Below are 13,338 nucleotides of genomic sequence, written 5' to 3' on the forward strand. Positions count from 1 at the left end.
CTTCGCCTGAGTCAGCTGGGATAGGCTCCAGCCCCCCCCATGACCCTAGTGAGGATAAAGCAGTGTATAGAGAATGGATGGACATTCAGTGAGAAATTTGTTTATCTCCCAAAATGTTTTTTTTTTTAAAGCAGGATAACTGAAGATATTCACATAATGTCTAGTGGTAACTTTATTGGATGGTTACCGGAATGTTTTAGGACAAACATTGTGTCATCTGACACTCAATAACATGTTGATTTGAGTGCAGTTGTCTTATGGAGCATGTTATGTGCATTTGAAAACATTTAGTCTTTCTTCACAATCAATCTCATATTTGAAATAAGCATCTTTAAGACTTTAAAGTTTCAGTCTGATTCTTAAAAGAAAAAAAAATGAGTGTGTAGGTAATGCCTTAAAAGGATTTAAAAGAAAAAAAACAACCTCTCAGTAGTTGCATTTTTACAAATTGAAGTGTAACTCATGTCCTCTCGTTCTTTACGAACAATCCAAAACAAATACTTAAGACTAAAGTGAAAATTCAGGCCGCAAAGAAAAACACTGCAAATAAACTGAATTCAGCTGTGATCACTGAAACTTGGACCTATGGGTTGTGCTGTTCTACGCATTTGTTGTGTTATTTTGCTGTATGGCAGAAGCGCCAGCAGGAGGCGGTAATGCAACACTAACGCGGTTCCATCCGTCAGTAGCAACACGAAGAACTGCTGCGTCATTGGGCTCCGGTCCAATCGTTGAAGTAGCCGCCGCGTTAGACTCCGCCCCCTTGAGAAACCGCCATCATGAACTGAAAAACAGACGCCGACAGCTGAGACGCATCTCAAAGCTTCATCAGTGAAACCAGGTAAACTTCTGCTAACTGGGTTACCGGCGCACACCTGGTAAACTGCGGCAGTTCGATGCCCTGTGAGCGGAGTCCGTCGCGGGTCAGAGTCGCTCCGTGTCTCCGTTTGTATCTGAAACGCGCAGCTGAACATTATTTTGGCTAACGTCCGTGTTAGCAGGTGACTGCTAACTGCGCGCAGAGCTCACTACTAGTTATAGTCTGGTTAAATATTTAAACTCAGCTGCTAACTAGTTAACAGCAGCTTACCGACCCACGGGCACCTGAGAAGCAGCACATGGGGAGTGAAAGCTGCGGTTTGTAGCTCAGACTGTTAGCGGGCTAACTTAACGCGCTAACAGGTTTGAAAGCTTAAAGTCGCAGCGCGCCAATCCACAAGTACATCTTATTGTAAAGAAAGGAGGATTCAAAACGGAAAAACTAAAATCCGTAAATCTTAATGTTATACTAGAATAAAATCTAAGAAAGGTGCTCCTTCTGCAGTCACTAGATAATGCTGGATTTAACAGGAAATTCACTGTAAAGCTGGTAGTGTTGTCCAAGCTGCTAGACTCCTTTTAAAATTCTGTTTTCATAGACAAAAGCACTTGGTTGCAAAAATAAAGGATCTAATTTTTAGGCTTAAGAAATTAGAGTCAATGCTACAATTCTACGTATGGCTTTAAAACAGTAAAGGGAAATGCAAATAAACTCAGTCAGTACTACGGTCTTGCAAAATTCTGTTGTTCAGTTCTCGTTACAAATTTCCAAGCTGCTAAAATCCTTTGGAAATTCTGTTTTGTGACCAGAAAAACAAAACAAGTACCTGGTTTGACGCCTTTTTAGACTTTTACACTCAGTGTCAGCTCTGCAGTCCTATAAATAAACCTAAGAAAGCCAAAGGAAATTTAAATCTCTGTGTTAAACCTCGGCTCAAAACTGTAACAAAAACAGGGAGACAACTGTGTGGTGACTGAAACAGAGTCAAAATAAAATAAACTATGCATTAAAGAATCAAACAAACCCCAAAAATTATGCTGCTGGTGCTCCTGGAGATAACAGCTCCTGTCATAGAGGGAAGCTGATAATGATGGAGGCCTTATGTAGCTGAGAACTGGACCCAGGTGTGGTTCAATCAACTAATGAACCTCTACTCAGGCTCTCAAGCAAATCACAGGGACACCTGGTGGACTGGTGGAGGGTAACTCCATTAACATCTGTTAGTTTGAACTTAGTGCTGAGTTTATGAGAAGATTCACAATAAAGCCATAAGCTGCCAGACTCCATTAGAAAATTCTTTGGTTTTTACAGGTAAAACCACCTACCTGGTAAAAGATGTATGGATGATTTTTAATTTTTAGACTTGACAATATATTAGTGTAAAGTCTGCATACATTTTAAAAGCGTTTCGTAAAGTTAAATTTAAATCCTCAGTTTGTTCACCTCAGTGCTAATCCTCGGTGGTTACCACTTTCGCTGTGCAGCTAGAAGATCTCCAGTTCATGTCTCGGCCTGGGATCTTTCTGCATGGAGTTTGCATGTTCTCTCTGTGCATGTGTTGGTTTTTTCCAGGTTCTCTGGCTTCCTCCCACAGTCCAAAAACATGCTGGTCTCAACATTGGTTGTTTTTTTTGGGTTATGAAACTGTCTGAATGTTTTTAAAAGGATAAATGTCAGGAATATTTTTCAGTAGAGTCCTGACTCCTCCAGAGTAATACTCAGAGTCGTCTCTCAAGTCAAAGCAAAGTTTTACTTGTGTGAGGGATCAACATAAACAGAGCACAATCTGAACAAGTGACCGTCAAAGGTGGAAAATAGCCTAGTTTTTTAATAAAGACACAAGCATGAGTTACACGTCTAGTTTGCTGCAGGCGGGCGGTTAGGAATGGTTTTTTATCCTGCAAACTCCTTTGCAAACAGCTTTTAGCACACATCACACAGTATTAAAATGAATGAGAATATTCAATCATCAAATACAATAATTTTCATAATAACAGAGATGGGTAGAACTTTGTTTTTGTGTCACTGACCCCTGTTGGTTTTCATTGCTGCTGTAAACATGTTTGTCTTTCTCCTGTCAGGTTTAACTGATACTGGGTCAAACTGCTACAGAGCAGATATGAGCGACGTGGCGGACGAAGCGATGGACAGCTCTGCAGTGTCCGAGGAAGAAGTGGAGGACCAGCAGGAGACGTCGCAGGAGGACCAGACGAGTCCAAACAAGAGCCGCTCCAAAATATCCGGTAACATAAATCAGACAGTTTTCTGAATCTGTCTGTGGTGCTTCGACCTCTAGAACCACTCTGACTCACAAACCGGGAATTTGATATTAAATAATTCCTGGACATACGGCATGTTCGGTCTGGGGTTCACAGAAACTGGAGCTGCTTTTACCCTGGCGATGCATGTAGGAAAAGAATTTCTGCTGGTCATCTGTTCAGTTGTTGTCTGATGGAACCCAGGAAAGCCGTTTGATTTTTATTTTCACCGTGTTGCTGCAGCTGTGGGTGAAATCCTGGAGGGAAAGCGGACAAAGAAGACTGTGGAGCGACTCGACTTCCAGGCACCGAAGCAAATGGAGAAGCTCAAGATTGGAGATGGTAAATAGTATATTTATTAGGGAGTAGCTTTACAAAATAGTTTCATTCTTTTCGGTTTGTCAAATTCTTAACGCTCAAAAAACTTAAGGTGGGATATTATTATTCCATCATAGAACTTAAAGCTGCAGCCAACAAATGTTTATTTTCTGAACAGTGTGTAAAATGTCTCGTTATTCTCTGCAGATGTTCCCCCCCGTCTAACAGTAAAAAAAAAAAACAATAGGGTATCTTAATATTCACAATATTATTTATTAATATATATTTTTTGAAGACTGGAGAAACGAACCAACATCTTTTTGCATATTTTAGTCCATTAAGATCACAGTTGTATTTACTGTTCACCGTTAAAAACAGCAGCTGAGACGTACATCTGTGAATCTGTAAATGTGAATGAAAATGAATCTAAAATGTGTGTAAAGTGTCGAAGAATAGTTTAACCGATGCTCCTTTTTCAGCATTAGATTGCAGGCTGATTGGTGTATGAAAACTGAGCTTGTTTACTTTTGATGTTTTCAGGCAGTGGAGATAAATTAGGAGATATTCCTCGCACCAGCTACCAGATCACCAAGATGAAACCGGCTGATCTGAAACCTCTGCATGCCGTCCTATTCGACAGACCGGGAAAGGTACGAACATCGAAATCTGTAAATGAAGAGCATTTAATGAGGAAGTCTCAGTTTTTCATACTTATAACGTCTATCCCAAACAGCCTAGACACTAAAGACACAAAGCTTAAAGCCCACTAACCATTTTTTACAGATTAGCTGATACAGTCTGATCTGACAAATTTGAATCCAACATATTATCTTAACTCCCATCAAAGGCTCCTGCTGCACTTTTGTACTACATGGCCTCAAATGTCAACTTGAAAGCTTAATATTACACGTATACGAACAGGATTTTAAGTCTGCTGATGTGTGTGAGATTATTATTTGTTCCCTCCTCAGATTTCCACGCTAAAGAAGAACCTGCGGCTGTTTAACGGATTTTCTTTTGATGCCGACAGCGAACAGTACAATAAAAAACGAGAAAAACTTCTCAAGTAAGTTTCTGTTCAGAGAGAAAAGATCGTCACAAACTACATGAATGAGTGTTTCATAATATCGACCGATGTGGTTTTCAGGGCTGATATTGAGTATTGGTCATCAAGAAAGGCTGCCATGCATTACCAGCATTAGATAGTATTAAACCTTACATGTAAAACCAGATTAGTTACTGTATCTGAATATGTACAATAGAAATAGGAGAGATGACAACACAGTGATGCTACGATGTCCTCCTGTGTTTACTGATTGATCGATTGATTGAAATCAATTAGTTTGTCGCCTGTAGTTCCGTCTGTTTTCTTAATCTGTGTTCTGTCATTTTATTTTATATAGATTTATAGTTGGAGGTGGAACTTCCTGAGCAGTGGTTGCTGATAATTGCTAATTATCTGATAATTGACTTACCAATATTTCATCTGTTTGAGCTGAGCATCGCGGTTGGAGTATAGAAGTTCTTTATATCTTAGTTTTGTGTTCAGTTAAAGCTCTTTACCTCAGAAACAGTTGTTCTCTTGGACAAACTGACAACTTCTCTTTGTCTTTCCTCTGCTTTTAATTCAGGAGTTCAAATTTTACCAACCCCAAGCTGAAGGTCATGTGCAGCGTTCTGGATCTGGAGAAGAAAGGGACCCACTCAGATCTGGTGGACAGGATCCTGACTTTCCTCGTGGCACCGAAAAACAGCGGGAAGGTGAGCTGAACTGTGTTTCCAGTAGAAAGCAGTTTGTTTTTCCTCAATCCCCAAGTAATTGTATCATTATTTTTAGGGTTAATTTCTAAAGAAAGTTGAATTTGAGACCTCGCAGTTTGCCCATCTGTAGAAACGTCTTGCTTTCATTTTGCAGCGCCTTCCCGTGAAGAAGAAGAGGAAATCGAAGAAGAAGCTGTCAGGCGACGATTCAAAGGCCAAGACCAAGAAGAAGAGCAAACCTAAAGCCCGCAGCTCATCGTCCAGCCCCAAGAAATCCAAAGCAGGAAGCAAATCCAAAGCCATCGTCATGGACTCGAGCAGCGACGAAGATGATGACGAGGAAGATGAGAGGGCCGGAGCTTCTGCTGAGGCTGAGGGATCAGATGCTGAGGAGAAACCATCGGAGAAAGACGAGGACCAGTCGGACAAGTCAGAGGAATCTGGAGACGAAGAGGAGGACGACGAAGATGATGAGGATGAGGATGATGATGATGAGGTGAGCATAAACCTGATATGTCTCTCTTTAAACCAGCAGGAGCTCATTGATTAGTTAATTATCACCTGTTGATTAATCACTGATGTGATTATTTTAAATTCTCTGTTTTAGTTTGTTTCCTGAATGATGTGGAAGTTTGTAGCCGAGACACCAAGAACAGTCAGTTTTAAGATTGAACCTCAGAAACTCATTATATATGTCATCTTATTTTTGTTTTATAATGAGATTATCATGTTGTATATATACATATTTTTACTTTACACAATATGATATTTTGACTTTTTGAGATTTTCTCATTAAAATGAAACAATTTCACATCATACAACTGTAGATATTTTCATGTTTTGCACTGCGTTTCATTGTTTTAATTTTTGTGGTCATTTTGGTTGTTTGTTTTGCACCTATTTTACAAAAATTGTTTCCAATAGTGGAAAAAAAGGGATGCTCCACATACTAATAATATATATATCTATATATATATATAGATATATATATATATTTTTTTTACAATTTATATGTTTGTTGCCTCTACAAACTTTTTGTCTCTACTCTGAACATGAATTAGTTTCACCAAGCTGAATGCATCTTCCAACAACCTACTCCTCATTTTTGAGCCATGCTGCATTTATTTTCCTGGTCCTGTATGCTTAATGTTCCTCACAGTCGCTCTTTTTATTTCCTCTCTGCTCTTCGACTGTGTTCACAGCTGAGTCAGACACAGAGAATCAGTTTTGCCGAGGAGTGAAGAATTCTCTTTTCTCTTTTTTTGCCGATTCAGGTTCAGGCAAACAATTTATTTTTGGCAAATATTTAAATAAGACATATTTGGTTAAGGGCTGCACAGCGGAATAGTGGTTAGCACTTTCGCCTTGCAGCAAGAAGATCCCGGCTCGAATCCCGGGGTGGGCCTGGGATCTTTCTGCATGGAGTTTGCATGTTCTCCCTGTGCATGCGTGGGTTTTCTCCGGGTACTCCGGCTTCCTCCCACAGTCCAAAAATATGCTGAGGTTAATTGATTACTCTAAATTGCCCGTAGGTGTGAATGTGAGTGTGATTGTTTGTCTGTATATGTAGCCCTGTGACAGACTGGAGACCTGTCCAGGGTGTCCCCTGCCTTCACCCGAGTCAGCTGGGATAGGCTCCAGCACCCCCCACGACCCTAGTGAGGATAAAGCGGTTTATAGAGAATGGATGGATGAATGGATATTTGGTTAATATCCCTTGTAGAACTCTGTCACAGATAATCAGTTTTTGTTATTAAATCATGTAAATTAGTCACATTCTGTAACTTTTTGGTTCTCCACAGTTTCCTTTTTCAAATACGTGTTTCACGTTATGAAAAGATAAGAAGTTTCTTGTAATAATGAGATCAGTTTGTATCTTAAACTTTCCACATTTTCATGAGATACCGATCGTTTTTTCTTTCTAAGCTGCCGTGTGTTACAAAGCTGAACGTTTGTTGTTACAAAATGTGACGTCTGAAACCGTTTTTGTGTCAGTCTCCCAAATCCAAGTCCAGCAGAGGGAAAGCTGCACCCAAGAAACCGGTGAAAAGACAGAGAGCACCCGCAAAGAAGGCGGGTCCTCCTAAGAAGAGAGCAAAGAAGGAAGCTTCAGACGAGTCGGAGTCTGACGCCAACAGTGATGATGATGAAAAGGTGAGTCATTTTCAGATTAACAGCACGAGGAGTGTAAAATGTGTGTTTTAGGAGGCTGTAATGTTTTGCATGTTTGATGTTCTCTCAGCAATTTTGTGTCTGGATATAATTCCAGTGTCTTGTTCTGGATGTTTGAAGCTCATCTCTCCACTATGTGACTTTTCTGTTGGTTTGCAGCCCAAACAGAAAAAGACTGCTGCAGCCAAACCTGCTGCCAAAACAAAGAAGGCTGACAGCAGCAGCAACAGCAAGACCAACACAAACACAGGTGAGAACGCTGTTCATGTTAGTGAATTTAGAAACCTTTCTATAGACTGATGATTACTTTGACTGTCTGCAGAGAGTTTTACCTCTCATTCTGATTCTCTTTCATGGGTTTCTCTGCAGCGGAGGACAGTACGGACGACGACGAGCCGCTCATCAAGATGATTAAAAAAGCTCCGAGCGACGAGCAGCTGAAGGAGACGGTGCAGAGTCTCCTGAAGGAGGCCAACCTGGAGGAGATGACCATGAAGCAGATCTGCCAGAGGGTGAGACGCTTCGTCATCCTGCAGCCAGCATCTGTGGACAAACTTTATTCCTCTGGTTTTAGAAAACAGCTTCCCTCCTGTGTTTCAGGTGTTTGACACGTACCCAGACCACGACCTGACCAGCAAGAAGGACTACATCAAACAGACAGTCAAATCTGTGAGTCACACTTAAATGTCCTCTTTATTCTGGTTTGTAAAAAAAAAAAAAAAGGCCAAACATACTGAGTTCAATTTCTTCATTCTGAAAATTTTAAGCTTTTCTTTTTTTATATCACAGCACATTAAATATTCAAGTTTTGGACATAAAGCCATAAAAAGACACCTGAAGAAATCACTTTGGGCTCTGAGAGACAGTTTTTAAACATTTTACAGACCATATTAACAGCTGTTTGATGAACAAAAGATAGATTGATAGACCAGATTTTAAAGGTGGCTTTTATTGACTTTGTTCAAATCACCAAAATGACACCATTTATCCACAAGAAACTGTAAAAACAGAAAGAATTGTTTGATTTTAAACATTTTGGTCTTTGAACTACTCATCTGTGACATGATGTTCTGTTGGGTAAATGCACCAAATCTCAGCTTGTGTCTGCAGGTGTTACCAAGATTGGATTGAAAATGAGTCTCCACATAGAACCAATATTTCACTATTTATACTTTTAATTAATTTCCACATTTGTCCACTGAAAACTCTGAAGGTTTGTCATTTGATTGTTGCTCACAAACGAGTCAGTGATGAAGAATCAGTTGTGCTGAGGAGTGAAGAACTTATTGTTTTTAGAGCATCTATTTAGAACAAACTGTTCTCTCTTGGAGAGCTTTTAAAGAAGACATGTATAAAGAATCATTTTTGCATGACATTTTAGAATTTTAAGCTCAGATTTGGTCATTTTCAATATGGAGCCACACATCACAGATTAAAGTAGTAGGAAATCTGATCATTCCTTTTGTTTTATTGCTAACAGATGGTGTCATTTTACTGTTTTTTCATTTATTTTTAAAATTCTGTTGAGATTGGACGACTTGCTTAGGGAAACTTGATGTTTGCCTCCTTATTTTACGCATAAATCCATAAAAAAGATGCCTCAAGCAATCAGATTTGACTCAGAAACTGAAGTCCTTCACTGTTTTTTGACATTTTATAAACCAAATAATCAGTCAGGTTGGTGCACGAATATAAAACATTTAGTTTCTGACTCCTCTGCAAAGGGGCTGTAGAAAATAGTACCAAAAACTCAGATTGATGCAGATATTTCATGTTGTACTGAAAAATCAAAGAATTTATGGAACCTCCACATGAAAAACAATCAGCCTAGTGACAAACTGCAGCTGCTTCTTCTCTGCAGCAGATGGAGACAGAATCACTTTAAACTTGTTACATAAAGTCAGGAAGTGCCTCGAGGTTTGTTTACAGCACGTGGAAGCCTCTGATTGGCAGATGAAGTCAGCAGAAAACACCACTCGTGTCTTCACTCGTGATTTGTCTTTGTTGACTGCAATGTTATTTCTGACTGCTGGATTAAAAAGAAACAGAAAGTTCATGCAATGTTATTTCTGACTGCTGGATTAAAAAGAAACAAAGTTCATGCGCATGCTTCTGACTTTTGTTCTAACTAAATAACTTGCTATGGGGTTGTTTCTGTTTTTTTTAGTTCAGTATATTAGATCTGTATCAAAAAGACACTTGCACACTGTTTAACTTGAAAAAATGTCAGAAATGAAATGAATATATCTTTATGAGCCTTTGTCAAATATCAAATCTCTAGAAGTCTGCACATATTCCAAGGAAAACAGAAGTACTCTTAATGTTTGTTTTGCACAAAAATATCTCTACTTAACACATTGGAATACTAAGAATGGCATATTTGTCTTTCTCCCTCATCAGTAAGTCCTGTTAATATTCTTTATCCTGCAAATGTAATTTCTGACATAAAACATCTCCTTTGTCACTTTGAAGCCTCAGTGTGCTCTGCAGGTTTGTGGGCAGAATATTGGCCCCGGTTTGACCTCTAAACTATTTATAGAAAACATTTTTGATCTGAATAGGATATTAATATATTAATTCAGCAAATTAGTGTATTAAATCTGTTAATTAAATAATTAGCTGTCAGATGAATGCAGTGAAGACCAGTTTTACAGACAGCTCTTGGACGTTTGCAGTATGAACTTTCTGTTTCTACACAAACTAAACTCACCTGCATCTGACCTGATATTATCTGCTGACTGATAGAACAGGAACTTATTAAACATGTTTGCTTCCTCACTAAGACAAGAATTTTAACAAAGTTTTGTTGCAGAAATGCAATGACAATAAATATCTTTGAATACTTGAATGCATCAGTGCTGCAAATAGTTATTTACATTCTCTTTATTGTCTGGATAAATCGTTTAGCTGTAGCTATGTTCTCAAATGTCTTGTTTACTCCAAAGATGTTCAGTTTACTTTATAGTGGAACGAAAGAAACAGAAAATATTCATTCTATAACATTCAACATTAATCGGGGCCAAATATCCGGAGCCCAGAAACTGCTATTTGGGCCGGCCCTACCCGATACACAATGGGTCCTCCCCCACCCAAAGGTTCATGTTTTGGGGTCATGGTACCACATTGTAAGTTTCTCTCAACAGGAATCAAAATGCACTACAGTTCCCTCCAGCTAAGCTTCCTCTTTGCTACACTCTCCCAAGTTAACCCCCCAACAGCTTCTTCTTGCGGACATTTCTGTTCCTCTACCAGCTTCCTTCTTTTTTATGACCTTTATTTTTGGACTGTCTGACCTAAACGGCAAACCTCCACTTCATGTTCCCTACAACCTCTAAGTGCCTAAGAGCTGCCTTTGCTTCCCGTACTGCATCTCCTGGGTTCTATCTCATACCTTCAGTTGAGTTTGGGACCAACCTACCAACTACAGTGTCTTGTTCCCAGATAGAAACTTAGTAAATTCTTGTCAAAAGAGCAGAATTTAATGTACTGTGATTGAACGTTGAATGGCAGTAAAAAAGGAAAACTTCCAAGTGGGGTGAAAATGTTTTACAGGCAGGGTATCCCCATTAGCAGAACACTTAATACAATTTAAAATGACTGTTGGAATATCAACAGTCAAACCTTAAAGTGCTGATTCTGCTCTAAAGCTTCATTTAAACCAGATCTGTATCAGTTAGTTTATTACTCAGGAACCAGTGATATCTAGATCCAAACGAACTGTATTGAAACTACACAAGACAGTGAAAACTGGCATTTATTTTTGAAAACTAAAGATTCTTCATTCAGGTACAAAATTATAGATAGTAATGCTATTTAATGTAAAACATTCAGCTGCTGTTTGTAGATGATCTTCAGGGTGTGGTGGCTCATCAGCACAAAGTTCAACCACATAAAAACAGATAGCTGATGAGGCTTACATTCAGTTCCAAAGGCCAAACTTCAAAAGTTCAGAACTAAATACAGTACTTGGAAATGGATCCTTTGGAGTTAAGAGACATTTTAACATGAATTTATCAAGAGTACCAAACGTGACTTGGGAACTGGAAAGGAATGAGCTGACAAAAAGAACTTGAATCTTTACTGTGAGCACATCGACAGAAAGTTAGTTTTGTTGGTTATTTAAGCCCCTTTACAAGCAAAATTAAAACGATCTGTAGTTTTGATTGATTTGATTTTTCCCTTATCTTGGACTGTCGCATCTAAACATCGTTCTGAATATTAAAAGATACTGACAACAATGTTCTCCTGGTTGACTTGTAGAACTTACTGAAGGCCTTTCGTCTTGGGATTGACTCTTAATTTGATGTTTTGAATGTTTCTTCACAGCTCATCACATGAAGACCTGGAGAACGAGGTTGCTGCAGAACTCCACGAGGAGGAAACTTCTTTGCTTTCATATCATGTTTGTTTTCAGCTGTTGACGATGTTTTTTATTTGTGTGACTCCTGTTGAGCTTTTCACTTTAACTCTGCAGCATTCTTGAACTTTAACACGTGTCGAGTCCGAAACAAGGATTTGATTAAGTAGCAAATTATCTTACAAAACTAGTAGACAAAAAAGTATTTTTTATATTGTAAGCAACTCACGAAAACTAAAATGTGTAAAGAAAAATGAACCAGGATCAAACCGTCGGCTTTGTTTGAATTATTGCTGCAACTTCAGTTTGACAAACATTCAGCCTCATGCAAAAGAAAAGTTTTTTTCAGGTCAGACTGAACAGCAGTGGTTTGGATGATGGAAAAATTAATCTGCTTTATTTTCATTAAAATTGAAGCTCATCTTTGCGTTCGACTTTGTTCTTCACATTTGTTTCTGGATAAAAGTCTGTACATATGTTTCTAACTAGGTGAAGATATTTTTGATTAACGCTGTTCATTCGGGAAACAGTTCTCTTCTGGATATTTTGTTTCTCATTAATTTAGTTAAAACTGTCACATGAAGTGTGCTGAATGATTTACTCACTGATTAAAGTTGTACCTTTTTGAACAACATTGTCTGGAAATGGTTTGAATTCTGCTCTGAAACATTTTACACATAAGTTTGACCATGACAGTATGCAAAATGAACCACAATGTGATGTATAACAAGGACAGGTTTGCAAAACGTCACCCAAAAGCTGCACAAAGCCCACTACAATACCAACATCCCCTTAAAATAATTGCCCAAGTTAGGCCATTATTTGAGGAAGGTGAGGATATGGAAAGCAATCCAAAATGTGATGCAAAATGACCAAAAAAGAATTGCAAATCAAACAAAACATGATGCAAGACAACCACAAAACTTGCACAATTATTTAAAAAAACAAATTTTTACTCCCCCAAGCAATGTGGCATAGTTCAGTGATGGTCTGCATCGATGAGTCTGTCTGTGCACAGCATTACTCAAAAAAAGACTAAAAGATTTGACAAAAATTTTCAGGGAATGTCCGAAATGACGCAAAGACCAAGTGATTAGATTTTGGCAGTGATGCGACTTACAGTCTGCATCCACAAATTTTTAAAAGATTTCTGTGTCATTGTGAAATAGCAGCATGGCATCACTGTAACTATGGTAACAAATGAACACTCCCTTACGATCATATGATGGTGATCTGACTACAAATTGACCACTGCTGACTTATTGGAACTTATCTGTAGGAAATGTTACGACTGAGCAACCTTGGCAGAGTACTGTGCTCTGTGAGTGCTTTTCTAGTTTAAAATGTGATGCAAAACAACCAGAATGAATTGCAAAATGACAGCAAAAAAAAAAAGATGTTATGCAAAACAACCCCAAAAAGTTCAAAATGATGAAAATGTGATGCAAAACAACCACAAAAATTTGCAAAGTGACTAAAATGTGACAAAAAACAATCACAAAATTTTGCAAAATGACACCAAAAAAGTGGACAAGGCCCACTAAAATAGGCAAAACGACCAAAAAATGATCACAATGACCAAAATGTTATGCAAGAAGACAGCCAGAGTTGCAAAATTGCTAAAGTGAAATACAAAACCACCACAAAAGCTT

General features: G+C 38.6%; 2 protein-coding genes across 3 annotated transcripts in view; one reads left to right on the forward strand and one right to left on the reverse strand.

Moving 5' to 3' along the window:
• Positions 1-13,338, reverse strand: part of LOC110963916 (uncharacterized protein C14orf93) — a 161,174-nt gene that overhangs the window by 17,322 nt on the left and 130,514 nt on the right. The window contains exon 6 of one of the 2 annotated variants that reach the window (XR_007945429.1): positions 6,731-6,767. The exons of the other annotated variant lie outside the window; for it this stretch is intronic. The gene's annotated coding sequence lies outside the window, so the exon portion shown is untranslated. Of the gene's footprint in view, positions 1-6,730; positions 6,768-13,338 lie in introns of those variants that run through there. 2 annotated transcript variants of the gene reach the window in all.
• dek (DEK proto-oncogene) lies at positions 705-12,318 on the forward strand. The gene is made up of 12 exons (XM_051956779.1): positions 705-841; positions 2,902-3,063; positions 3,322-3,420; positions 3,937-4,046; positions 4,368-4,462; positions 5,028-5,157; positions 5,312-5,653; positions 7,153-7,311; positions 7,489-7,579; positions 7,699-7,841; positions 7,930-7,998; positions 11,656-12,318. Exons 2-12 carry the CDS (start codon positions 2,940-2,942, stop codon positions 11,665-11,667), a joined length of 1,374 nt encoding a protein of 457 aa, XP_051812739.1. The 5' UTR covers positions 705-841; positions 2,902-2,939; the 3' UTR covers positions 11,668-12,318.

Source organism: Acanthochromis polyacanthus, chromosome 12 (genome assembly GCF_021347895.1).
Source record: "Acanthochromis polyacanthus isolate Apoly-LR-REF ecotype Palm Island chromosome 12, KAUST_Apoly_ChrSc, whole genome shotgun sequence".
Classification (NCBI taxonomy): Eukaryota; Metazoa; Chordata; class Actinopteri; family Pomacentridae; genus Acanthochromis; species Acanthochromis polyacanthus.

What these genes read in the sequence shown, in the direction of transcription:
- dek (XM_051956779.1), top strand. Translation starts at nt 2,940, where the DNA reads ATGAGCGACGTGGCGGACGAAGCGATGGACAGCTCTGCAGTGTCCGAG. An exon ending in TATTCGACAGACCGGGAAAG is followed by an intron (nt 4,047 to 4,367) that starts GTACGAACATCG and finishes TTCCCTCCTCAG; the next exon opens with ATTTCCACGCTAAAGAAGAA. An exon ending in ACAGTGATGATGATGAAAAG is followed by an intron (nt 7,312 to 7,488) that starts GTGAGTCATTTT and finishes GTTGGTTTGCAG; the next exon opens with CCCAAACAGAAAAAGACTGC.